Source organism: Euleptes europaea, chromosome 10 (assembly GCF_029931775.1).
Source record: "Euleptes europaea isolate rEulEur1 chromosome 10, rEulEur1.hap1, whole genome shotgun sequence".
In the NCBI taxonomy this organism is placed as follows: Eukaryota; Metazoa; Chordata; class Lepidosauria; order Squamata; family Sphaerodactylidae; genus Euleptes; species Euleptes europaea.
Window position 1 is genome coordinate 6015304 of NC_079321.1, and position 24771 is coordinate 6040074.

General features: G+C 47.4%; 1 protein-coding gene across 1 annotated transcript in view; it reads left to right on the forward strand.

The window, feature by feature from the left end:
* Window positions 1-24771, forward strand: part of SPRED2 (sprouty related EVH1 domain containing 2) — a 65906-nt gene that overhangs the window by 34998 nt on the left and 6137 nt on the right. Inside the window, exons 2-4 of the mRNA XM_056856639.1 lie at window positions 13502-13679; window positions 16069-16237; window positions 17974-18038. Of these exons, the coding sequence (XP_056712617.1) occupies window positions 13502-13679; window positions 16069-16237; window positions 17974-18038 (412 nt within the window). The remainder of the gene's footprint in view (window positions 1-13501; window positions 13680-16068; window positions 16238-17973; window positions 18039-24771) is intronic.

The following is a 24771-nucleotide window of genomic DNA, read 5'->3' on the forward strand; positions in this document are numbered from 1 at the left end:
TCATTCCCGGACAGGACAGGCTCAGTAAAAATTAGCTTGTGTTGCCTGGTGGGGGAAAGCGCCGTCAAGTCGCACCCCGCTTAGGGTGACCCCATAGCGTTTTCAAGGCAAAAGAGGAAGAGTTGATTTTATACCCTGCCTTTCTCTACCTTTAAGGAGTCTCAAAGCGGCTTACAATCGCCTTCCCTTCCTCTCCCCACAACAGGCCCCTTGTGAGTTAGGTGGGGCTGAGAGAGTTCAGAGAGAAATGTGACTGGCCCAAGGTCACCCAGCAGGCTCCATATGAAGGAGTGGCGTTATTTAAGAGGAGTGGGGCTTCATATGAAGGAGTGGGGCTATTTTAAAGGCAACCCCGAGGAAATGAGAAGTGAAATGGAGGCTGCTTTGGACAATTTGGAGGTCACTCTTGGTGAGAATCGGGATGCTGGAGTATGAGGAATGTCACCACCGGTTGACATATAAAATGCAGAATTAGCCCACTGATGACTCATCCAGTACAATGCAGTATATTTGTCAAGGAGGATGAATCATGCACGGGAGGGGGGGAGCGCTTTTTCAACTAAGCAGCTGGTACGCAGAGGCTATCGTGGTTTATTGTGGTAATAATGGCCAAATGGCGCACGCTGGGTTGTATAAAGGTAGAGGAAATGGCATCTGCTGGCAGGTATATTCTCACTTGTAAGGACACAGAAGCAAGATATCGTCAAATACAAGGTGCTGTTTTATTTAATAAATGCAACCAAAGACGTTACAACGACACGGGCAGTATCATACATTCCTTCTCTTACGAGGAGCACTTTACAGCCACAAGCACACCCAGGGCCTTGTTCCACACCACTCCAGGTCTTCACCTAGGGTAAAGCTCTCTGAACCTTCTTCTACCCACCTTTCATACTAACTTAGCTTGCTGAGTCATGCTTGCGAGGCCTAAAGATCAGCAACGCCCAATGCCCGAACTCCCCTCCCTTAGGATGCCGGGAATAACAAAAGATAACCCCACTTATGGCTGGAAGCAGTAGCCTGAATCAACCTATGGCAATTCATAGAATCATAGAGTTGGAAGGGACCACCAGGGTCATCTAGTCCAACCCCCTGCACACTGCAGGAAATTCAAAACTACCTCCCCCCCACACCCCCAGTGACCCCTACTCCATGCCCAGAAGATGGCCAAGATGCCCTCCCTGTCATGATCCACCCAAGGTCATAGAATCAGCATTGCTGACAGATGGCCATCTAGCCTCTGCTTAAGAACCTCCAGGGAAGGAGAGCTCACCACCTCCCGAGGAAGCCTGTTCCACTGAGGAACGGCTCGAACTGTTAGGAAATTCTTCCTAATGTTTGAATACCTTCCAGGGGCCGGAACAAAGGCTACCTGGCAACACCATTCCTAGGCCTCCTTGAGATTCTTGTGCTCTACAGAAAAAAACGGGCAAGTGAGACACCCCCTGCAAGTTCTTGCAGGTCCCCCACCACACAAATGGGCCCGGCCCGGTAGCCAGTACCGTGCAATTGGCCTGTAGTCTTCCCAGGTAGAGGTCGACAGGGGAGTGAAGGAGGGAAAGGTGAAGGCCGGGCAGATAAAGATAGGTTGGCTGGTGGGTGGGAAGGAGAGAAGGAAAGCAGGGGAAAGGGGAGAGGATATAGGGGCTCTCGGGGAAGGGAAAGAAGAAATCATGGGGGAGGGGAAACGAGATGATTCCTGCGAGCCCTTGGGGGTCCCCCACTCCTCCTATATAACACTGAGCCAGCAAAAGCTTATTTACTACCAGGACCTTGTTCTAAAAAACCTTCACGTTTTGTCTCTACCATTTTTAGCTTCATAATGTCGGTTCTGGTTGATTTTTTCCCTTTGGTCTTTCATTGCTATGTCAGTGGGGAGGGGGGAGCTGGCTGAAAGACGAAAGGGACGTTCTGGGGGAAAGGATCCTTCCCCCCCCCCCCCACTTAATCTCTTGATAATTCTTTTTTGGCAGACGAAGGGGTCTTTCTAAACCAGTTTGCTTTGCTGCAAAGAAGCCCTGGTTGATTAACGATCCGAGTACCTTCTGGCAGCTGGTTGGGTCCCAGAAAAGCTGACGGTACACTTTTCTCATCAAAGACCTTTTGATTTTTATGATGGCATAAGATCTGTGTAAACAAGACAGCGGTAATCCTCGCCGAGGAGCTTCTAGCAAAAGCGCGGGGCTTTCCAAATCATCCCTGGGTCACAAGGCCGAGGAGGAGGGAAGAACAGGGTGAACTCGGAGAGGTAGTTCTGGCAGCCGGGATGGCTAGTCTGGGTTTCTATGGTGAACGAGCGCCGTGAAATCCTCGGTAACTCTAGAGGTTTTAGAAATACAGCAATAAAGTCTGTGCATGTTAATGGACCTGCAGCTCTCCTGTGTTACTTTGGGGTGGGGGTGGAGTCATTCCTGCCAAGAAGATCCTGGAAAGTAGAGAGTAAATTTAAAAATGGATCCCCCGTGAAAAGGTTCGAGAACCGCCGCCGTAAGTATTCGGTGTATCAGGCCATGTGGTTTCTACTCTGTAAAGATCATTGATGGTTTCCTGCTTTATACCCCTGTCCTTGAATGTTGTTCCCATACGGGATAAAGCCAATTAAAGAAGAAGAGTTGGTTTTTATACCCTGCTTTTCTCTAAAGGAGTCTCAAAGCAACTTACAGTCACCTCCCTTTCCTATTCCGACAACAGAAACCCTGTGAGGTAGATGGGGCTGAGAGTTCAGAGAGAACTGTGACCGGCCCAAGGTCACCCAGCCGGTTTCATGTAGAGGAGTTGGGAAGCGAACCCGGATTACCAGATTAGTGTCCGCTGCTCATGTGGAGGAGTGGGGAATCAAACCATTTCACCAGATTAGAGTCTGCCAGTCATGCGGAGGAGCAGGGAATCAAGCCCGGTTCTCCAGATTAGTCCACCGCTCTTAACCACTACGCTACGCTGGCTCTGTTGGTAGCTGGAAACTGGCCCTGACCTGCATGGCCCAGGCCGATCTCATCAGATCTTAGAAGCTAGGCAGGGTCAGCCCTGTTTAGTACTTGGATGAGAGGCCACAGAGGAAGTCCTCTCCACTCCCCCACCCTTTAAAAATGTGATGGTTAAGGGGAAACATGATAGAGGTCTATAAAATTATGAAAGGTATGACAGGGAGAAGCTTTTCTTCTTCTCCCATAGTACTAGAACGCGGGGTCATCTGCTGAAGCTGGAGGGTGAGAGATCCAAAACAGATAAAAGGAAGTATCTCTTCACACCGCAACGCATAGTTGCATTGTGGAACTCCCTGCCCCAGGATGTGGTGATGGCTGCCAACTTGGAAGGCTTTAAGAGGGGAGTGGACATGTTCATGGAGAAGAGGGGTATTCATGGCTACTAGTTAAAATGGCTACTAGTCATGATGCATACCTATTCTCTCCAGGATCAGAGGAACATGCCTAATATATTAGGGGCTGTGGAACACAGGCAGGGCGATGCTGCTGCAGTTGTCTGTGGGCTTCCTGGAGGCACCTGGTTGGCCCCTGTGTGAACAGACTGCTGGACGTGATGGGCCTTGGCCTGATCCAGCAGGGCCTTTCTTATGATCTTATGTTCTTATGGCTCCAGTTAATGCGAGGAAGAATTTCTGAGATGTAAATCCATTATTCTCCTTGGGAGGCTCCATTTCAAAGCCTCTTGTGATGGAACTTCTAAGATAACACCGCAAGTTATGGCAAAGCCATACTTTGGGGGGCTTCTCTTTGGTCCCAGATAACCTTTCTGCCATAGGAATCCCTACCATGTGATGGTAATTTTCTTCCCCCTGGTAGGGGTGGCCAGATGTTGGGGGGGGGGGGTTTTGCCATGGTCTGAGGAATTAACTTTCGCAAAGTCCTCTCCTTCCCACCAGCTCCCTCTGGTTGATAATAATCAGACTGGTGTACACACACCCAATGGCACCCGACCATTTCATAAGAACCAGTCCTTGGTCAAACAATGAAGGAAAGGAATACAGCTTGAAAGAGAATGCTGAAGTGTATACTGTCAACAAGGGCACATCCGCCCTGTGTGGAAGAAGATAATTATGTTTTCTGCTATGTAATCTGCTTTTGCTACTATGTACTGGAGATTTTCAATGCAGGCTTCCCCATTTAATTGCTTATGGCTGCCCTGTGCTTCAAGTACTTAGCTACTTAGAACCAGCATGGTATGGTGGTTAAGAGCAGTGGTTTTGAGCGGCAGACTCTAATCTGGAGAACCGGTTTGATTCCCCACTCCTCCACATGAGTGACGGAAGCTAATCTGGTGAACCGGGTTTGATTCCCCACCCCTCCACACGAAGCCAGCTGGGTGACCTTGGACTAGTCACAGCTCTCCTAGAGCTCTCTCAGCCCCACCTACCTCACAGGGTGTCTATCGTGGGAAGGGGAAGGAAATGAGATTGTAAACCACTTTGAATTTTCTTCCTCGTCCTCTTTGTCTTGAGAGCCAGCGTGGTGTGGTTTGGAGCAGTGGACTGATCTGGAGAACCAGGTTTGATTCCCCACTCCACATAAGCGGCGGAGGCTAATCTGGTGAACTGGATTTGTTTCCCCACTCCTACACACGAAGCCAGCTGGGTGACCTTGAGCTAGTCACACTCTCTCAGCCTCACCTCCCTCACAGGGTGTCTGTTGTGGGGAAGGGAAGGTGATTGTAGGCTGGTTTCTTCTCCTTCTTCTCTTTCTTCTTCTGTCTTCATCGCGTGCATGCGGCCGCTTCAGCCCCACCCCCTAAAACCTCCTGCCGATCAGGATGGGCAACCTGGCAACCCTACTGATCTATGACTATCACTATCCTGGATAGTGCTTTCCCCCATGTGTTCTTCTTTGGGCTGTTCTTGCGGATTCGCACATTTTCAAAAATAAAGATGTATAATAGTCATTCGGCATCAGCACCAAGTTTGGGATTTTAACTCAAAGTGCACTGATCAGTTGGTTAGAGCTGCTTATCTGCTCATGATGTGGGGTGACATAGCAGACCTGTAAACTAGCACATGAGTAAGAGGACTACTGTGGCAGTATTACTGAGGCAGTAATTGTGTTGAGCCCTGTGGCACAGAGTGGCAAGCTGCAGCCCAAGCTCTGCTCCCAACCTGAGTTCGATCCCGACGGAAGTTGGTTTCAGGTAGCCTGCTCAAGGTTGACTCAGCCTTCCGAGGTCGGTAAAATGAGTACCCAGCTTGCTAGGGGTAAAGGGGAGATGACTGGGGAAGGCAATTGCAAACCACCCCGTAAACACAGTCTGCCTAGTAAACGTTGGGATGTGACATCATCCCATGGGTCAGGAATGACCTGGTGCTTGCACAGGGGACCTTACCCTTTTAATTGTGTTGAAGCAGTTTTCCATGTTTTATTTTATTGTAGTTTCTATTCGGAAATTCGTAATGAACTACTAAGCCCTTTCCAGACATGTAGACTGAATGCCTTTGATTCTTGTAATGCTTCCTTTCTATTGAATAATTGTTCGCCCCATGTTCTGGAGAAGGTAGCACAATTTTTAAAGATTGCTATATAACGCCGCAAATCAGTTAAGTAGATGGATGTATTAACTTACAACACTATCTCACACAAGTATCTTTTAACCATTTTGTAAGGTTATCTCTCAAATATTTATATTTTTACATGCTACCGTATGTATAGTAACTTTATGCCAATAAAGGACGATAAGTACGTATGTAAGAGGACTACTCAAAGCCTTTCTCCGTAACTGGCAGCATACAGAGCATGGTTTCATAAGAACATAAGAAGAATCCTGGATCAGACCAAGGTCCATCAAGTCCAACAATCTGTTCATACAGTGGCCAGCCAGTTGCCTCTAGGAAGCCCACAAACAAGACGACTGCAGCAGCATTTATCCTGCCTGTGTTCCACAGCACCTACTATAATAGGCATGCTCCTCTGTTCAGGGAGATAATAGGTATGCATCATGACTAGTAGCCATTTTAACTAGTAGCCATGAATACCCCTCTCCTCCATGAACATGTCCACTCCCCTCTGAAAGCCTTCCAAGTTGGTGGCCATCTCCACATCCTGGGGCAGGGAGTTCCACAATTTATGCGTTGTGTGAAAAAATACTTCCTTTTATCTGTTTTGAATCTCTCACCCTCCAGCTTCAGCAGATGACCCTGCGTTCGAGTATTATGAGAGAGGGAGAAAAGCTTCTCCCTGTCCACTCTTTCCTAACCATGCATAATGTTATAGACTTCTACCATGTCTCCCCTTAGCTGCCTTCTTTCCAAGCTAAACAGCCCTAAGTGTTTTAACCGCTCCTCATAGAGCAGTTGCTGTAGTTTCCATGCGGGATCGCTCAAAAGCATGATATCCACTCAGCTCCATACCTGCTGTCTGATGTGGTACAGTCCAGAGGCCTGCCGCCTTAAATATCCATGGGTTCCCATTGCTGGCCCATAAATAACAGAGCTTGTGCTAAACCCGACGTTTCTCCACTTGCACAGAGACGCCGTTGAGTGGAAGAGGGTGTTAGGAGTAACAAAGCGTTGGGCATCTGTTCTTTTGAAACGATGGGCGGCATATGTGGCTGTGTACGCAAAAGACGGCGATGGGGAAATTAGATTGCTTCAAATGGAAGATAAAGTTGGATGGGGGATAGCTTTGGCTGTCGTGGGGGGAAAGATCAGAGGAGCTGGTATGGTTAAATGGTGTCTCCAGCAGGTTTGCCTTTAGAATTTACTACATTCTTTTAGAGTATTTTAGTCTTCAAAGAGTGCTTTAAAAAAAAAAAAACCACCCACCAGTCACCCAATAAAATGTTCTCTTTTTCAGTAATTGGATCAATCTGGCCTGCTCCTTTTTTACCATTACATCATGTGAATGCAGATGCTGAATGCAAAACTGAATGGCATTAGCGCCGATTCTGAATGGGGGTTCGGCCCTTTAATTTGCCTCTTTATTGGATTCCGCCCTTTCCTTTTGTCTGCTCCCCATTTAACAGCCTCCACCTTTGACCTCTGACACTATAACGTGCTCTGTGCTGAATGGGTGCTTTAGCGCCATACGATTATTCCATTGTAAATTCTGGACTCATTAAGAGCACGCCGTTCTTAAAGCGTACTTGCCTTGCCAAATGTTCACTTCTAGACTGGATATTTCTGGAGCGAGGCAGAGGTGTTTGCGTGCCACAGAAGGGAACTTGCCTCGCTTCACAATGCAAGGACGTTGTGGCTTCATGCGCCAGTTCCGATAGAAGCATGAGAAATTCTGTCCGCCTTGGAGCCAGGTAACATGATGCAATGCAAACAGTCAGAATTCTTGAAATGCGTGGGTCCCGGGAGAGTATTCACTTGAACCTTTCCACCCACAGTTAGGAAATACTTGTAAAGGATCACTGATTCACTGTGGGATGTCATGGACGGAGTAATGAACTCGGGTCTTTTCTCACCGCCAGGAAGCAACCGTTTTCATTGGTTTATGTGGCTTCTTTTGTGCCTTTTTGTTTTTTTAATGGTATGGAAGGCAGCAGAGCATAGACTGTGAAGCGAAACCTGGTGGCAGAGCTCAACAATTTCCATTGTTCCGAGTTGCTCATTGTCTTCGCTAGCCGAAGCTCGGCATCGAATAAACTTCGGGCGAGCGGTTCGTGATTCGAAGAGGTCTCCGGCCTTCCGTTCGGTTTGTGGAAGGCCTGTGGTTTCCTGGTCGAGATCCCCATTCCCTCTCCCCGCCAAGTAGTTCAGGAATTTGCCGTCGACAGGACTCTTAAGTGGGAAAGGTAAATAGAAGGAGGGGGGGGAGTTTCAAGATGTCTTCAACACCTTTACGGCAAAAGTGTTACCTGCTTAGCTCCTTTCTTGTTTTCAGCTGTTTTAATAGGAGGTTTAACATGTTTGGGTTTGTCTTGCTGCTGCTGCAGTTGTCTTGTTTGTGGGCTTCCTAGAAGCACCTGGTTGGCCACTGTGTATTGAGACTGCTGGACTTGATGGACCTTGGTCTGATCCGGCATGGCCGTTCTTACGTTCTTGCAATGTTGGCAAGTGGGTGTATTTCCAACATGCCGAATAGAGGCACCCATTAAGGTGATCTCGGTTTCCTGGTTTTTTCCACCATTCCTGCGCTGTTGGCCGCAGCCCTAATGAGTTAGGTGGAGTTTTTGCGAGTCTAATCAGGAGTCCCAGAGTTTTACAAGCTGTTTTCATGCTGCTGGTCTTCCGAGCTTAGCCAGGATTTCCAGTCGCGGTACTGTTGGGATGTCAAACGAATGACTGGGGATGGATAGGCATGAACACGAACAAATAGCCAAAAGACAGGTAACTAAATATGGTTGTATTCCATAGAAAGGAGCTCCAATAAATACCTTAGAACCTGGGTGCTGACGGATATTTTTGCCAAGGACCACCAGAAGCAAGGGACTGATTCTTATAGTAGAATTCTGTACAGATTAATCCCATGTTCAAACTCCTGCACAGTTGCTTCCTTCTTTTTTAAAAAAGCAATAAAAATATTACTGTAATGATTTTGGCCTTACTCACCCAGGGAAGACAGTTAAATGTGTATAATTTTGCATTTATATCCTGCTTCTTAGCCAATGCCCTGTGATTGCTAAGGAGCATAATGCAAATATTCCAGAAAACATTTTCTTGTTAGGGTATCTCAGAAGACAGAAAATGCCACAATTGTATTTTCAGCTGAAGCAATATGATATAGTAATTGCAAACTTTTTTTTAATTCCTTTTTCCAAAGGAAATGCATTGAATCTACTTCAGAACAACATCAAACATTATATCAAATCAATAAATTAGGTCTACTAAAATGAATCGAGTTTAATTTTTAAACAGAGAGGAAGCGTGGGTAAGGAAATGCACTGTACAGATTTTAGAACAAATCGTTCTGGGCCTTGGATAGCTAGCGGGAATGTAGATTTTTCTGCTTTAATGCTCATCCCGTAACAAAACCTGAAGATTAGTGTTATCTATTTATTTTAAACCCTTTCAGTTCTGCCTTTCCATCCAATCCAGGGTCTCCAAGGTGGTGAACATTGTGTCATAAATAGGAAGGGGGGCTAATAAGAGTTAGCCTAGGGAGGGTTGGGTTTGGGGAGGACAGGGAACTCAGGGGGCTACAATGCGTACAGTCCACCTTTCAAAGCAGCCATTTTCTTTAGGGGATCTCTGTAGCCTGCAAATCGGATGTAATACCAGGAGATCTCCAGCTACCACCTGGAGGTGGTGTATGTGTTAAGTGCCGTCAAGTCGCTTCCAACTCACAGCAACCCTATGAATCAATGTCCTCCAAAATGTCCTATCTTTGACAGCCTTGCTCAGGTCTTGCAAATTGAGGGCTGTGGCTTCCTTTAATGAGTCAATCCATCTCTTGTTGGGTCTTCCTCTTTTCCTGCTGCCCTCAACTTTTCCTAGCATGACTGTCTTTTCCAGTGACTTTTGTCTTCTCATAATGTGACCAAAGTCCGACAGCCTCAGTTTAGTCATTTTAGCTTCTAGGGTCAGTTCAGGCTTGATTTGATCTAGAACCCACTGATTTGTTTTTTTTGGTGGTCCAGGGTATCCGTAACACTCTCCTCCAACACCACATTTCAAAGGAGTCTACTTTCTTCCTGTCAGCTTTCTTCATTGTCCAGCTTTCACACCCATACATAGTAATGGGGAATACGATGGCATGAATTAAATTAATCTTGGTGGCCAGTGACACATCCCTACACCTGGAGGTTGGCAACCCTATATAGGATATAATGTCCTGACCTCAAATAAAGGCTTCTTCTTCTTCAAGAAAGTTGGGGCCAAAATGAAGTAAATAAACATGCATTTCCAAAACCAGCAGGAGGTTTATGGGCAGGGACACGGGGTGGGGGGGGGGGAAGAGGCACCGCTGGCTGCAACACTACATTACTGCCAGTAAATACCCAGAAATGGCATAGGGTAGCTCTAGAAGAGCTAGATTTGAGTCCAGTAGCACAATAGACACCCACAAAAAAAACTTTGCGGGGGTTATGCTTTTGGGAGTCAAAACCTTCTGGCGAAGGGAGCTTTGACTCTTGATAGCTTACACCCTGAAAATCTTGTTGGTCTCTGAAGGTGCTCCTGGACTTGAATCTAGTTCTTGTACTTCAGTCCAACATGCCTACCCTCAGAAAGGATCTTCAGGGTAGCTCTAGGAATTGCCGGAAACTCTGTGATAAAACCAAAGAGTTTCCAGTGATTCCTAGAGCTACCCTGTGTCCCTTCCTGGGTTTTTACTGGTAGTGAGGTAGCGCTGCACAAGGCGCTGCTGGTTTTTGTTTAATCCCCCACTGGCGCTCAGAGCAGCAGGGGGCATCGGGAGCGGATCCCAACCTCCCAGCAGGGGCTTGGCATCCCTTACCTCCATGCCGAGGCAGAAAATGGGGATGTCAGGGGAATCCCGTGTAGCATACAGGAACACATGAAGCTGCCTTCTACTGAATCAGGCCCTTGGTCCATCAAAGTCAGTATTGTCTACTCAGACCAGCAGTGGCTCTCCAGGGTCTCAGGCAGGGGTCTTTCACATCGCCTACTTGCCTGGTTCCTTTAACTGGAGATGCTGGGAGATTGAACCTGGGGCCTTCTGCATGCCAAGCAGATGCTCTGCCACTGAGCCACGTTGTTCCCCTGTGCCTCCTTTTGGGGTATTTCCCTTCCGATGCAACTGCCAAAGTATTTCTGTTGCCTGACAGTACCAAAATTCAGAAGAGCTTTTACTTCGGCAAGAATGAATGCCCTCCCTTCGGCGGTTTGGGAAGGCAGTTATTTAAAAAGTGCCATACTCAAATAGAACATGTAGATGCTCACATGACAAAGTTGAAACTATTGAACGTATGATCATGGAGTGGCCTATATTTAATGAGCTGAGGGCCCATTTAATTAATCCTTTATTCATAAATATGGAAAGGTCCAACGAGGCACCCGCAGGATAAGGGCACTGGTGACGTGGCTACTAGCAGATACAAATGATTCTGTTACTCTGTCTGTGGCAAAATTTATAGGGGCAGCAATTAAATACCAAAAGAAAAACACTAAGGCACTAAGTAAGGAGGGCATTTTGGGCATCTTCTGGGCATGGAGTAGGGGTCACTGGGGGTGTGGGGGGGAGGTAGTTGTTAATTTCCTGCATTGTGCAGGGGGTTGGACTAGATGACCCTGGGGGACCCTTCCAACTCTATGATTCTATGATTCCATTTTTTATTCCTTTATTTTCTGCTCAAGGCTATATCTGTATGAGCAGTACTAGATAAATAGATAGACTATCTCCTTGGCCTTGCAAATCGTTGCGGCTTCTGTTCTAGGTGGGATGAATAAGAACCTTTAAATACAGGACTGGCGGGTTGCTAGGCAGCTGGAGAGTCTTGAGCTAAGCATTTCCCCCCCCCCTCACGCTTTTAGCGCCACTGATCTTCAGCTGAGCTAAAATAGTACTTTGGCGGGTTTGCAGAATCCTTTCAAAAGCGCATCCGTGTCAGTGTGCCGTAAGCAAAGTCAAACAGAAATCAGTTGGGGCCTTTTGGACGAAACAAATCGGATGGGTTCGTCTTAAAATCATCTTGATTTCTGTTTTACTCAGTTAAAATCAGCTGGAGGAAGCGACGCAAATGACCAGATGCCATCAGGACAGTTGGATTTTGTTGTTGGGTTTTGCAAGGTGCTAGAGGCCTTTTCTGGAGACCAAGTCCTATGAGGAAAGGTTGAAGGAGCTGGGTATGTTTAGCCTGAAGAGGAGAAGGCTGAGAGGGGATATGATAACCATCTTCAGGTACTTGAAGGGCTGTCGTACAGAGGATGGTGCCGAGTTGTTTTCTGTTGTCCCAGAAGGTCCGACCAGAACCAACGGGTTGAAATTAAACCAAAAGAGTTTCCCTCGAGACATTATGAAGAATTTTCTAACAGTCAGAGCGGTTCCTCAGTGGAACGGGCTTCATCGGGAGGTGGTGAGCTCTCCTTCCCTGGAGATTTTTAAGAAGAGGCTAGATGGCCATCTGTCAGCAATGCTGATTCTATGACCTTATATGGATCATGAGAGGGAGGGCATCTTGGCCATCTTCTGGGCATGGAGTTGGGGTCGCTGGGGGTGTGTGGGAAAGGTAGTTGTGAATGTCCTGCATTGTGCAGGGGGTTGGACTAGATGACCCTGGTGGTCCCTTACAACTCTATGATTCCAGTGAGCTAAGACTGGAGTAACTCTGCAAAGGATAGTTTCCGGCGATATCTGACCAAAGGGAGATTTGACTCTCAAAAGCTTATAGCCTGGAAATCTTGGCAGTCTTTAAGGTGCTACTGGACTCGAATTTTGCTGTTCTGCATGGATGGCACTGGAAGTCTCTTAGCAGCTACATGTATGAGAGGTGGAAATGTGATGGATCGCATGTAAATCTTGAACATGCATTATTTTTGGAATTAAGGATATGACCATGTGATCTCCAATTGTACCCTTGCATTATACTTTTTGGGGAATGTATTGTGCAAATTGTAAATAAGCAGGACTCTAAACTCATGAGTAGTTGGTGCATTTTTCCACAAAGCAGAAATTGTAAAGAAGCACTTAGGCTTTTTTTGGGGGGGGGGGATAGCTTGCGCGTTGATAAAATTGGCCCATTGAGATAGGAAAAGAACGAATAACCTAAAACATTTCAAGAAAAATTGTAGTGTTCAAACATCCAGAGTGTAAGGTATGCGCTTGATGCATCCGACAATATGATGTTCGCTGTAAATATCTTCCAGTTTATAAAAACAAATGGGCGCTTTCACATGTACTGAATAATGCACTTCCAATCCACTTTCAATGATAGTTTGCAAGTGGATTTTGCCCTTTCACGCAGTAAAATCCACCTGCAAAGTGCATTGAAAGTGGATCGAAAGTGCGTTATTCGGCATGTGTGAAAGCACCCAAAACCTTTAAGAGACTTTATGGAGGGAATGTAGAGGTTGCAGAATTCAGGTTTCACCCATGCGGATTAAGAACAATTCACCCAAGTCAGTTAAGAGTTTTTCTGACTTCACTGGATATCATATGGTTGCCTTGTTCTGATAGGCGCAGGGGGTGGGGGGGGGAGTCTGTATAACAGTGTCTTAATCTGTGGAAGTTTGCCAGTCTTTTCTAGGTTTAATTGTGGAACTCCCTGCTCCAGGATGTGGTGATGGCTGCCAACTTGGAAGGCTTGAAGAGGGGAGTGGACATGTTAATGGAGGAGAGGGCTATCCATGGCTGCTAGTCCAAATGGATACTAGTCATGAGGCATCCCTATTCTCTCCAGGAGCAGAGGAGCATGACTATTATATTAGGTACTTTGGAACACAGGCAGGACAATGCTGCTGCAGTCGTCTTGTCTGTGGGCTTCCTAGAGGCAACTGGTTGTCCACTGTGTGAACAGACTGCTGGACTTGATGGGCCTTGGTCTGTTCCAGCAGGGCCTTTCTTATGTTAGATTCTGTCGCTTGGGACAGATGCTAAAATTTGCCCAGTTCCTTGTCTGATCTAACCCGTTCTCTGTTCTTGTCGCCCCTTTACAGTGACAGCTATATTGTTAGAGTGAAAGCCGTGGTTATGACCCGGGATGACTCCAGCGGGGGATGGCTCCCGCAGGAAGGAGGTGGTCTCAGTCGAGTTGGCGTCTGCAAGGTTATGTACCCAGAGAACAACGGCAGAAGCGGATTCCTGATCCATGGGGAAAGGCAAAAAGACAAGCTGGTAATCAAATCTCATTCAGTCTCTGCTTTTTTTTAAAAAAGAGAGAGAAAACAAACCAAACATGCAAACCGCTTTCTTACCGTGTCACAAGACCGTGCGTGCCCTTTCGTGCAAAACCGCCCTCCTCTTTAATTCAAAGGAACCTTATCAGTTGTCTGCCAAAAATAGCAGCTGTGCATTAATGTCACAACCCCCCTTTTTAAAAAAAAAGAATAATAACACATATATACTTAACAACCCAGTGTGCGGCAGCTGTGAAAAAGGCAAATTCCATCATAGCCATTAAGACAACGGATAGAGAAGAAAACTGCTGCTGTCATACTGCCCTTGAACAAATCTGTGGTGAGACCACACTTGGAATACTGTGTACAGTTCTGGTCACCACATCTAAAAAAAAGGATATTGCAGAGCTTGAGAAGGTGCAGAAAAAAGAGCAACCGAAATAATGAAGGGACTAGAGCAACTGTCCTATGGGGAGCGGTTAAAACGCTTAGGTCTGTTTACCTTGGAAAGAAGGCAGTTAAGGGGAGACATGATAGAGGTCTATAGAATTATGCATGGTACGGAGAGAGTGGTCAGGGAGAAGCTTTTCTCCCTCTCTCGTAATACTAGAACGCAGGGGTCATCTGCTGAAGCTGAAGGGTGAGAGATTCAAAACAGATGAAAGGAAGTATTTCTTCACACAGCGCATCGTTAAATTGTGGGACTCCCTGCCCCAGGATGTGGTGATGGCCACCAACTTGGAAGGCTTTAAGAGGGGAGTGGACATGTTTGTGGAGGATAGAGCTATCCACGGCTACTAGTAAAAATGGATGTAAGTCATGATGGCATACCTGTTCTCTCCAGGAGCAGAGGAGCAGGCCTGTTACATGAGGTGCTGGGGAACACAGGCAGGACGGTGCTGCTGCTTGTGGGCTTCCTAGAGGCACCTAGTTGTCCACTGTGTGAACAGACTGCTGGACTTGATGGACCTTGGTCTGATCCAGCAGGGCCTTTCTTATGTTCTAACACTTCACTCAAAAAATGTAACTGCCGCTTTATTTTGTTTTTCTTAAATCCTGCCGTGAGCTGCACGACAGATTTAAAGTGTGAAGCATCTCCAAAGCCACTCACGGTCGCAAGGAGTAATTCAAGCTTTTTTTGTAAATGGCAGTGAATAATTTGTGCTGCCTTCTGCTCCAAGTGGGGGGCTGGTGGAGAGAGAAGGCAGGAGCCGTTTGACTTGCGGATTGAGGCCCGGCTGTTTATAGAACCGAAGGATCCCGATTCTTTTCACCAAATCAAATGAAAAGAGGGTAGGTGGATTGGGGGGGGGGGAAGAGAAGACTTTTCAATCATGAGGATTAAAAGAAACCCGGCTGACTACCCACCTATCCAAAGCAAGATAAACCAGAAATGGCCAGTTGAGGAACTAGGAGCAAACCAAGGGACCATTTTGTCCCACCGTGGGCAGACCTAACAAATTCTTATCGCGAAACGGTCCACCGTAAAGTTGTGGGAGAGGTCTGTGCTGTTTTTGAGGCTGTGGGAAACTGGCGGGGGCTTGTGGTGTCTGTGAGCGCCATATTGGGGAACCTTGGTCTGTACTTTAATGTGTCTTGTGCGTTATATATATGAAAGCCATTGTGTTGGACTAGGATCTAGAAGGACCAGGTCCCAGTCTCCACTCTGCCATAAAAGCTGGCTGGGTGACCCCCACCCCCTTTATTGTTGCTAGGTAGGATTAGTTTCATTATAGAAGCAGAAGAAGAGTTGGTTTTTGTATGCCAACTTTCTCTACCGCTTAAAGAGAGACTCAAACTCTTCCCTTCCCCTCCCCACAACAGACACTCAAACCCGGTTCTCCAGATCAGAGTCGCTGAGGAACGTATCCCTGAGATCTGTGGTGTAGTGGGGAGTGGTTCGTGTTGGGCCTAGGATCTGGGAGACCCAGGTTCGAATCCCCACTCTGCCGGGAAGGGTGCTGGATGACCTTGGGCCAGTGACATACTCTCAGCCTGACCTATCTCGCAGGGTTGTTGTGAGGACAAAATGGAAGCAAGGAGAATGCAGGGGAACTGACCGCTGTTTTTGGAAGCCAGTTGTGATTCCAGGAGAACTCCGGGACCCACCTGGAGGCTGGCAACCCTACAAGCTCTGTGCAGAAATCAAATGCTCTGTGTGACGTAGAAGTTGGCCGTTTCTGCGTCAATCAGGAGGCTTTTGAGCATTTTTTGTTTCATTCCCTGACTGTTTTTACTAACTACTTCTGGGAAGAGAGATCTTCTCAGTAGAGCGGGGAGAAAAAAAACCCACAACTAGCTTGTTTTGAGTACGAGAGGAAGTCCCTCCACACACACACCTTTCACTGGTAAATATCACTTTATCTCCGTTTGTGTTCAATCTGCAGGTGGTACTGGAATGCTACGTGAGAAAGGACTTGATTTACACTAAAGCAAACCCTACCTTTCATCACTGGAGAGTTGACAACCGCAAGTTTGGGCTGACGTTTCTAAGCCCTGCCGACGCGCGGGCGTTTGACAGAGGCGTCAGGAAAGCCATCGAAGATCTCAACGAAGGTAGGGTAGCACGTTTCTCGGTCCTTCGTGTCGCGGCAGAAATCCGGCCCTTTGGTCGCCGATTGGAGGGCTCAAAGCATTTCACCCATCTCTGCCAGTCCTTAGATCAAAATATTAAATTTCCGTTTGTTTGGGAGGGGGAAGTAGGGGAAACGTGATTGAAATTTGGCTTTCCGTAGAATCCAAGAACTTTACATCAGAAGCTTGTCCTCTTCGAGCAACGTACTATAGTTCTCCTTGGGTTGAATGCCATGGTTTATGGGGAGGGGCTGTGGCTCAGAGGTAGATAGGGTTGCCAGGTCCCCCCTGGCCGCCGGCGGAGGGTGGGGGGTTGGGTTGCCAAATCCAGGTTGGGAAACTCCCAAAGTCAGTATTGTCTACTCAGACCGGCAGCCACTCTCCAGGGTCTCAGGCAGAGGTCTTTCACATCACCTACTCGCCTGGTTCCTTTAACTGGAGATGCCTGGGATTGAACCTGGGACCTTCTGCATGCCAAGCAGATGCTCTACCACTGAGCCTTATACTGAATCAGACCCTTGGTCCATCAAAGTCAGTATTGTCTACTCAGACCAGCAGTGGCTCTCCAGGGTCTCAGGCAGAGGTCTTTCACATCACCTACTTGCCTAGTCCCTTTAACTGGAGATGCTGGGGATTGAACCTGGGACCTTCTGCATATCAAGCAGATGCTCTACCACTGAGCCACAGCTCCTCCCCAGCTGCTGCCAGTCTGCGTAGACAATACTGACCATGTATCAGGCAGTTTCATGCGTTCATCCATTTTGTTAGTGGCATTTTCCTTGGGTATGATCTAGTGGCTAGTAGCATTTTCCTTGGGTGCTAGAAGATGTTCTCCGATGCTGGAAAGACTTACTGCTAGTGGTTCTTTGTAAATTATCCTAGCAGAAGTAGTTGTCCAACTCAGGACCAGGACCTTTTCATATCTCTTAGACTTCCAACCTTATCTCCTGTTTTGTGTTGGAATAAATTGTTTTGGATTCTTCATGGAGGACTGTGGCTTGGTGGTAGAGCATCTGCTTGGCATGCAGAAGGTCCCTGCTTCAATCCTTTGCATCTCCAGTTAAAAGCAGATGATGTGAAAGATCTCAGCCTGAGACCCTGGAGAGCCGCTGCCGGTCTGAGTAGACAATACTGCCTTTGATAGACCAAGGGTCTGATTCAGTATAAGGCAGCTTCCCATATGTAATGAGGGATTCTGTGCTTCCAAATGGAGCAGTTGCAGTATTTTTTAAAGACTAGCTTGCTTCATCTTTCTTTAAACCCTTTACCAAAAAAAACCACCCGCCTAGTTCAGTTTTTTAAAATTTAAATACGTTTAAGCAGGTTTTAGTCTTCTTTCCAACCTGCCTAGAATGACTTCATTCCTTCTTTCGCCATGGCTTCTGCCGGGTTCAAAGACCTGTTTAAGAACTCGCCAAGAATATCCCAATAAAATTAATTGCTTCTGTAAAAACAAAAAAATCTTTGGCCACGGTCCAGAAGAACATATACCTCAGATCCAAGCATGCAGCTGGCCTCTTCGTTAGAATTTTTTCTTCTGGCACGGCCTGCTCATGTTGCCAATTGGCTTTTGCAACGCTGGCCCATTGTAAGGCAGGCTGCTGGGCTGAAAAGCCGTAAAACACAAGCTGCAAACGCACAGCCCCTCACCACCACTTTAAGCCAGGTCGCAGCAGTAGTTTATAAAAAACGGCATATGTAATCAAGTATCTTCCTAGGATCCACGACTTCATCTTCCACTATCCACAACGAGACCGAAGTCGGGGATGACGACGTCTTTACAGTAAGTACCTCTCGCTTCGGTGTTCAGAGGGACGAGCTAGAACGTGTCCAGAGGAGGGCAACAAAGATGGTGAGGGGTCTGGAGACCAAGTCCTATGAGGAAAGGTTGAAGGAGCTGGGTAAGTTTAGCCTGGAGAGGAGAAGACTGAGAGGGGATACGGTGACCATCTTCAAGTGCTTGAAGGGCTGTCATACAGAGGATGGTACCGAGTTGTTTTCTGTTACCGCAGAAGGTCGGAGCAGACCCAACGGGTTGAAATTAAATCAAAAGAGTTTCTGACTAAACATTAGGAAGAATTTTCTTACAGTTAGAGGAACAGGCTTCCTTGGGAGGTGGTGAGCTCCTCTTCCCTGGAGGTTTTTAAGAAGAGGTTAGATGGCCGTCTGTCAGCAATGCTGATTCTATGACCTTAAGCAGATGATGAGAGGGAGGGCATCTCGGCTATCTTCTGGGCAAGAAGTAGGGGTCACTGGGGGTGTGTAGGGAGGAGGTAGTTGTGAATTTCCTGCATTGTGCAGGAGGTTGGACTAGATGACCCTGGTGGTCCCTTCCAAGTCTACGATTCTATAGGGAGACATCGTCCAGGTGTGCGGATGTTAAAGGTGGAAATGACAAGTTGGGAGTTTGTGAGGAATTGGGGGATGTGGCATGTGTATGAGCAAACAATGGGGAATTCTTCATCACTACAACTAGTAATCTGAGATTGCTCAGCTCCAGGGATCGATGAGCATCTTCCAGTTCACATGGTTTTGACTTTCAGCAGTCTGGCATTAGAACACAGCTTGCCTGTCATGCTGACAGCTAAGGCTTGGGGTTGGATGAGCAATAGTCTGCCCAGCTAGCCCTTAACTTGAGTGTTGTGTTTACCTAGATTTCTGTTCGGTTCCAGCCTTCTACAACCCTAATCCTATTGCTGCGTTTATTGAATGTCCCATGTGTTGATTGTATCGACCAACTCTGTAATCCACCTTGAGTCGCTGTGGGAAAGGCAGACTATAGATAATGTAAAGGTAGTGTGATGTAGTGGTTAAGAGCAGTGGACTCTAATCTGGAGAACCGGGTTTGATTCCCCGCTCCTCCACATGAAGCCTGCTGGGCGACCTTGGGCTAGTCACAGTTCTCTCAGAACTCTCTCAGTCCCACCTACCTCACAAGGTGTCTTTTGTGGGGAGGGGAAGGGAAGGCGATTGTAAGCCAGTTTGAGACTCCTTAAAAGTAGAGAAAAAATGGGGTATAAAAACCAAATCTTTTTCTCCTCCTACATTTTATCCTCGTAACAACAAAACTCTGAGGGAGGTGAGATTGAACATGTGACCACCCCAAGGTCATGGTAGCTCCAACTTCCATGGTTGAGCATGGATTTGAACTTGAGTTTCCCTGATCCTACTCCCTAGAAGCTAAAATGACTAAACTGAGGCTACTCTACATTGATCACATTATGAGAAGACAAGAGTTACTGGAAAAGACAATAATGTTAGGAAAAGTTAAAGGCAGCAGGAAAAGAGGAAAACTCAACTTGATATGGATTGACTCTCAAAGCAGGGGCATCCAAACATAAGCCCCTTGAGAGTTCTTCTCCGGCTTGTGAGCCAGCCAAGCCAACCCCCCACCCCCATCTAGGCTGGTGAGGCCCGGCGCAACCAAGTGGCATTTACATCCTATCCGGACCTCGTAGCAGTTGAATTTGACACCCCTGCTCTAAAGGAAGCCACAGCCCTCAGTTTGCAAGACCTGAGCAAGGCTCAACAATAGAACATTTTGGAGGACATTGATTCATAGGGTCGCCATGAGTCGGAAGCGACTTGACGGCACTTAAGAAGAAGAGGAGAAGAGTTGGTTTTTTATATGCCGACTTTCTCTACCACTTAAGGAAGAATCAAACCAGCTTACAATCACCTTCCCCTCCCCACAACAGACACCCTGTGAGGTAGGTGGGGCTGAGAGAGCTGTGACTAGCCCAAGGTCAACCAGCTGGCTTCATGTAGAGGAGTGGGGAAACCAACCCGGTTCACCAGATTAGCCTCCACCACTCATGAGGGGTGGGGAATCGAACCCGGTTCTCCAGATCAGAGTCCACTGCTCCAAACCCCCGCTCTCAAGCAATACACCACACTGGCTCTCTTAACACATGCGCAGTCCGACACGCAGCTGCTACACCACGCTGGCTCACTTGGTTTCTCACCGAGCCATGCTTTCTGCGTGAGAAGAGATGCGTTGTGCCGTGGAGGGAAAGAGGGAAATTCTGTGGACTGCGGCAGTTGCTTCCCAGAATCTGAGCTGCGTAATAACACCGGGACCTGGTTTCCTGCAGCCTCGCGCCCGTATCCACTGTGGACCCTTGGCATGTTGTTCTCATCTGTTCTTTTGTCGCGGTTGTAAGACAAACAGCAGCAGGCCGGGTGAAAAGGTGACTTCCTCTCCTCCAGAGCGAAACTATCATTACCAGCTGCTTCCCAGCTAACCTGCCAGGAGTGATTTATCGATTTCAGGAAGGGGAGGTGGAATGTGCCGGGAGCTGGAACCGCTTGCTGTTTTGTAACAACCCCTGTGCCAATGTTCTTTGAGCATATTTCCATATGTACCTGTGTGTGTCCGCGCTTGGGTCGACTTGACACGGCGGGGTTTGTGCACGTGTATCGTACTACGAAGTGGAGACATCATCTTAGGAAAATAGTCCCTGCCCAAACAGCAATCAAAACAGTTAAGCACATAGTTCCAGTTCAGTTTATTTACAGTCATTTGACCAGCAAGGTTAAGCACATAAGAAAGGCCCTGCTGGATCAGACCAAGGCCCATCATGTCTGGCATTCTGTTCACACAGTGGCCAACCAGGTGCCTCTAGGAAGCCCTCAAGCAAAATAACTGCAGCAGCAGCATCCTGCCTGTGTCCTGCCCTCTATCCCAGCCAAAGCCAGGCTCAGGGCAGCTAACGTCATATAAAAGTACATACAATGATGATATAATACAAAAATCCAATTCAATTTGAAACCAGTGTTTCTAAGAATAAGCAGGTAGGCGCTTATGTGTTAGCACACAGGGTTGCTACTGGGCCGGGGATTGCAATCAGGATCCCCGTAGAAATCTGATGGAAGAACAGAAAAGGAGAGGGGAAAGGGAGACCAGACAGAGTTGCCAGGTCCCGCTTTGCCACCGGCAGGAGGTTTTTGGGGCAGAGCCTAAGGAGGGCAGGGTTTGGAGAGGGGAGGGACTTCAATGCCATAGAGTCCAATTGCTAAAGTGGCCATTTTCTCCAGGTGAACTGATCTCTTACCAGCTGGAGCTCAGTTGTAACAACAGGAGATCTCCAGCTAGTACCTGGAGATGGGCAACCCTAAGGCCAGATATGATGGACACCGTCATTGTCCTCAACCATAGGCCTGGAGGAACATCTTGGTCTTACAGGCCCTGCAGAACTGTGTTAGATCCCGCAGGGTCCTGGTCTCACTGGAGAGAGAGTTCCACCAGGCTGGAGCCAAAAAAGGCCTGGCCCTGGTTGAGGACAGCCAGAAACCTCTGGGGCTGGGGACAACCAGTAAGTTGTCATTGGCAGAGTGTAACACTCTCGGGGGGGGGGGCGTACCGGGAGAGATGGTGCCGTAGAGACAGCCTCGAGGAGCCTGTTTGTTGGCCCTCCAGGGCAGCTGGTTGACCAGCGAAAGAGGATGCTGGACTAGATGGACCACGGTTCCTCAGTGGAACAGGCTTCCTCGGGAGGTGGTGAGCTCTCCTTCCCTGGAGGTTTTAAAGAAGAGGTTAAATGGCCATCTGTCAGCAATGCTGATTCTATGACCGTATGCAGATGATGAGAGGGAGGGCATCTTGGGCATCTTCTGGGCATGGAGTAGGGGGGTCACTGGGGTGTGCGGGGGGAGGTACTTGTGAATTCCCTGCGTTGTGCAAGGGGTTGGACTAGATGACCCTGGTGGTCCCTTCCAACTCTATGATTTGATTGTATGATTCACTGGTCTGATCAAGCAGGGTTGCTTGAACGAGCTGGAAACCCCATAGATTTTCCATGGGAGAATCAATCGCGTGCTTAACTCTCGCTTGGTGAAATTCAAGGGGATTTAAAAACACTTTAACGTCGACTTCGTGTTCCAGAGGTGAAGCTTGCTTTTTAAACTACCATATAATGTAGCGTTACCTGAATGCCAGAGACTCCCCGCAGTCCCATATGTGTTCCAGATGCCTGGAAATAAATGTCCTTCCACAGAGCTCTAAGCTCTTCTCTGGAGACAACCTGATTCTAGCCATTCGTTCTGTTTCTGCCAAGAACATACTGACTTGCCAGCGGTCTGAATTTGGACTTTGCCTCCAATTTAATTAATCCACTTTCTCCATTCAGATCGTTTCCTCTTTAGGTAAGGGTTCTTCAGTCGAGAAAGGCCTGCTGGGTCATGAAATAATGCATTCTCTCACTCCACAGCCACAAATTCACTTACCCCATGCAGCTGAGCTGAGGGGAAAGGTGTGAGGGGCAAAATAAAACTGTAAAATCAGTATGCATTTTTTAAAATATATTGTATTGTATTATATCATATAGGAGCCCCGTGGCGCAGAGTGTTAAGCTGCAGTACTGCAGTCAAAAGCTCTGCTCATGACCTGAGTTCGATCCCAACGGAAGTTGGTTTCAGGTAGCCGGCTCAAGGTTGACTCAGCCTTCCATCCTTCCGAGGTCGGTGAAATGAGTACCCAGCTTGCTGGGGGTAAAGGGAAGATGTCTGGCGAAGGCACTGGCAAACCACCCCGCAAACAAAGTCTGCCTTGGAAACGTCGGGATGTGACGTCACCCCATGGGTCAGGAATGACCCAGTGCTTGCACAGGGGACCTTTACCTTTACCTTTTTATTATATCATATCAAGGAATACAGGAAAGAGGAAAAAGGTAAAACAGTTACCATCCTCCGAGGCTTGGTGTGATCTGAACTTAAAAAAGACTATTACCATAATTTCTATCGTTCATCCTAAACGTCTAAACATCTTAAAACTCACTAAATCATATTTAATCGTCCAAGCCTCAGATTAGACTGAAGTTAAAAAGGGAAAGAAAAAAACCCATCTTAAATCTCATCAGATATTTTCTTGGAATAAATCATTAATTGTTTACTTGGCACATAGGTAATAATCATAGAAGGGTTGCCATTTCAACACAAATTCATCTATGTGGAGGAGTGGAGAATCGAACTCGGTTCTCCAGATTAAAGTCCCTACTCCTAACCACTACACCATTCTGGCTCTATTAAGACACAAGTTTGGATCCAGACTAAATTTTCAGCTACCAGAAGGTGCTTCTGTTGGTTGAACAGAAGTTCACCTCTGTGGTCTCCCTGAAAGAGGGAACGGGGAGGCCTTTTGGAGAGTTTAGTTGGCTGCAGTGGGTGGGGGACACAGACATTCTGCTGGACAGCACCCTCTGTTAACAGAAACCGAAGTCATGGAGGGCTTGTGCACCTGTGTGTGTTAAGTGCTGTCAAGTCACTTCCGACTCACGGTGACCCTATGAATCAATGTCCTCCAAAAAGTCCTGTCCTTAACAGCCTTGCCCAGATCTTGCAAACTGAGGGCCGTGGCTTCCTTGATAGAGTCAATCCATCTCTTGTTGGGTCTTCCTCTTTTCCTGCTGCCTTCAACTTTTCCTAGCATGATTGGCTTTTCCAGTGACTCTGGTCTTCTCATATTGAGACGAGAGTAAGACAGCCTCAGTTGAGTCATTTTAGCTTCTAGGGACAGTTCAGGCTTGATTTGACGTAAAAAGTATTATTTTATTGTAATATAAAACATTTATGTTTGGTGCCTGCTAAAGCAGGCCTCACTTGCAAAATTTCTGGCTGATTAGATTGCCCTCAAAGCAATTAAAAATGACACTAAAAATGACACTAAAAATAATACTAGAATACTAGATCAAAGGAAGTATTTCTTCACACAGTGCATAGTTAAATTGTGGAACTCCCTGCCCCAGGATGTAGTGATGGCTGCCATCTTGGAAGAGGGGAGGAGTGGACATGTTCATGGAGGAGAGGATTATTCATGGCTACTAGTTAAAATGGATATTAGTCATGATGCATACCTATTCTCCAGGATCAGAGGAGCATGCCTATTATACTAGGTGCTGTGGGACATGGGCAGGATGCTGCTGCTGCAGTCATCTTGTTTGGGGGCTTCCTAGAGGCCCCTGGTTGGGTCACTGTGTGAACAGACTGCTGGACTCGATGAGCCTTGGTCTGATCCAGCATGGCCATTCTTACGTTAACCCAAAAACAACAACATAGAATAGAACAGAATGAGTGGGGGGTCCGTGAAACTTGCAGTAAGGGAACCACATCTCCCCCTGCTCACCTTCCAGCCCATCTGCCGCTGGAGGGGCTCACCAGGGGCTGCTGGGTTCTGTCGCCACAATGGAGCTGCCTCTCCCTCTCTTTGGGTTGGATTTGGGTGCCAAATCCAATCTTTGCTGCCCCCTGCTGCCTGTTCGGAAGTGGTGTTGCATTGTATGTGCGTGTCGGAAGAGGAGCCTGTCTTATTTCAAAGCGGGAAACGGGGTTCTGCTAAATGGATGGTCGGTCTGGTGCCAGAAGGCTACTCTTGAGTTCTCACACTAGCCTTCTTAGAACTGTGGGGGTGGAAATTGCCCTCAAGTTGCAGCTGATTTACGGCGACCCCATAGGGTTTTCAAGGCAAGAGGCGAACAGAGGTGGTTTGCCTTTGCCTGCCTCTTTATAGCTACCCTGGACTT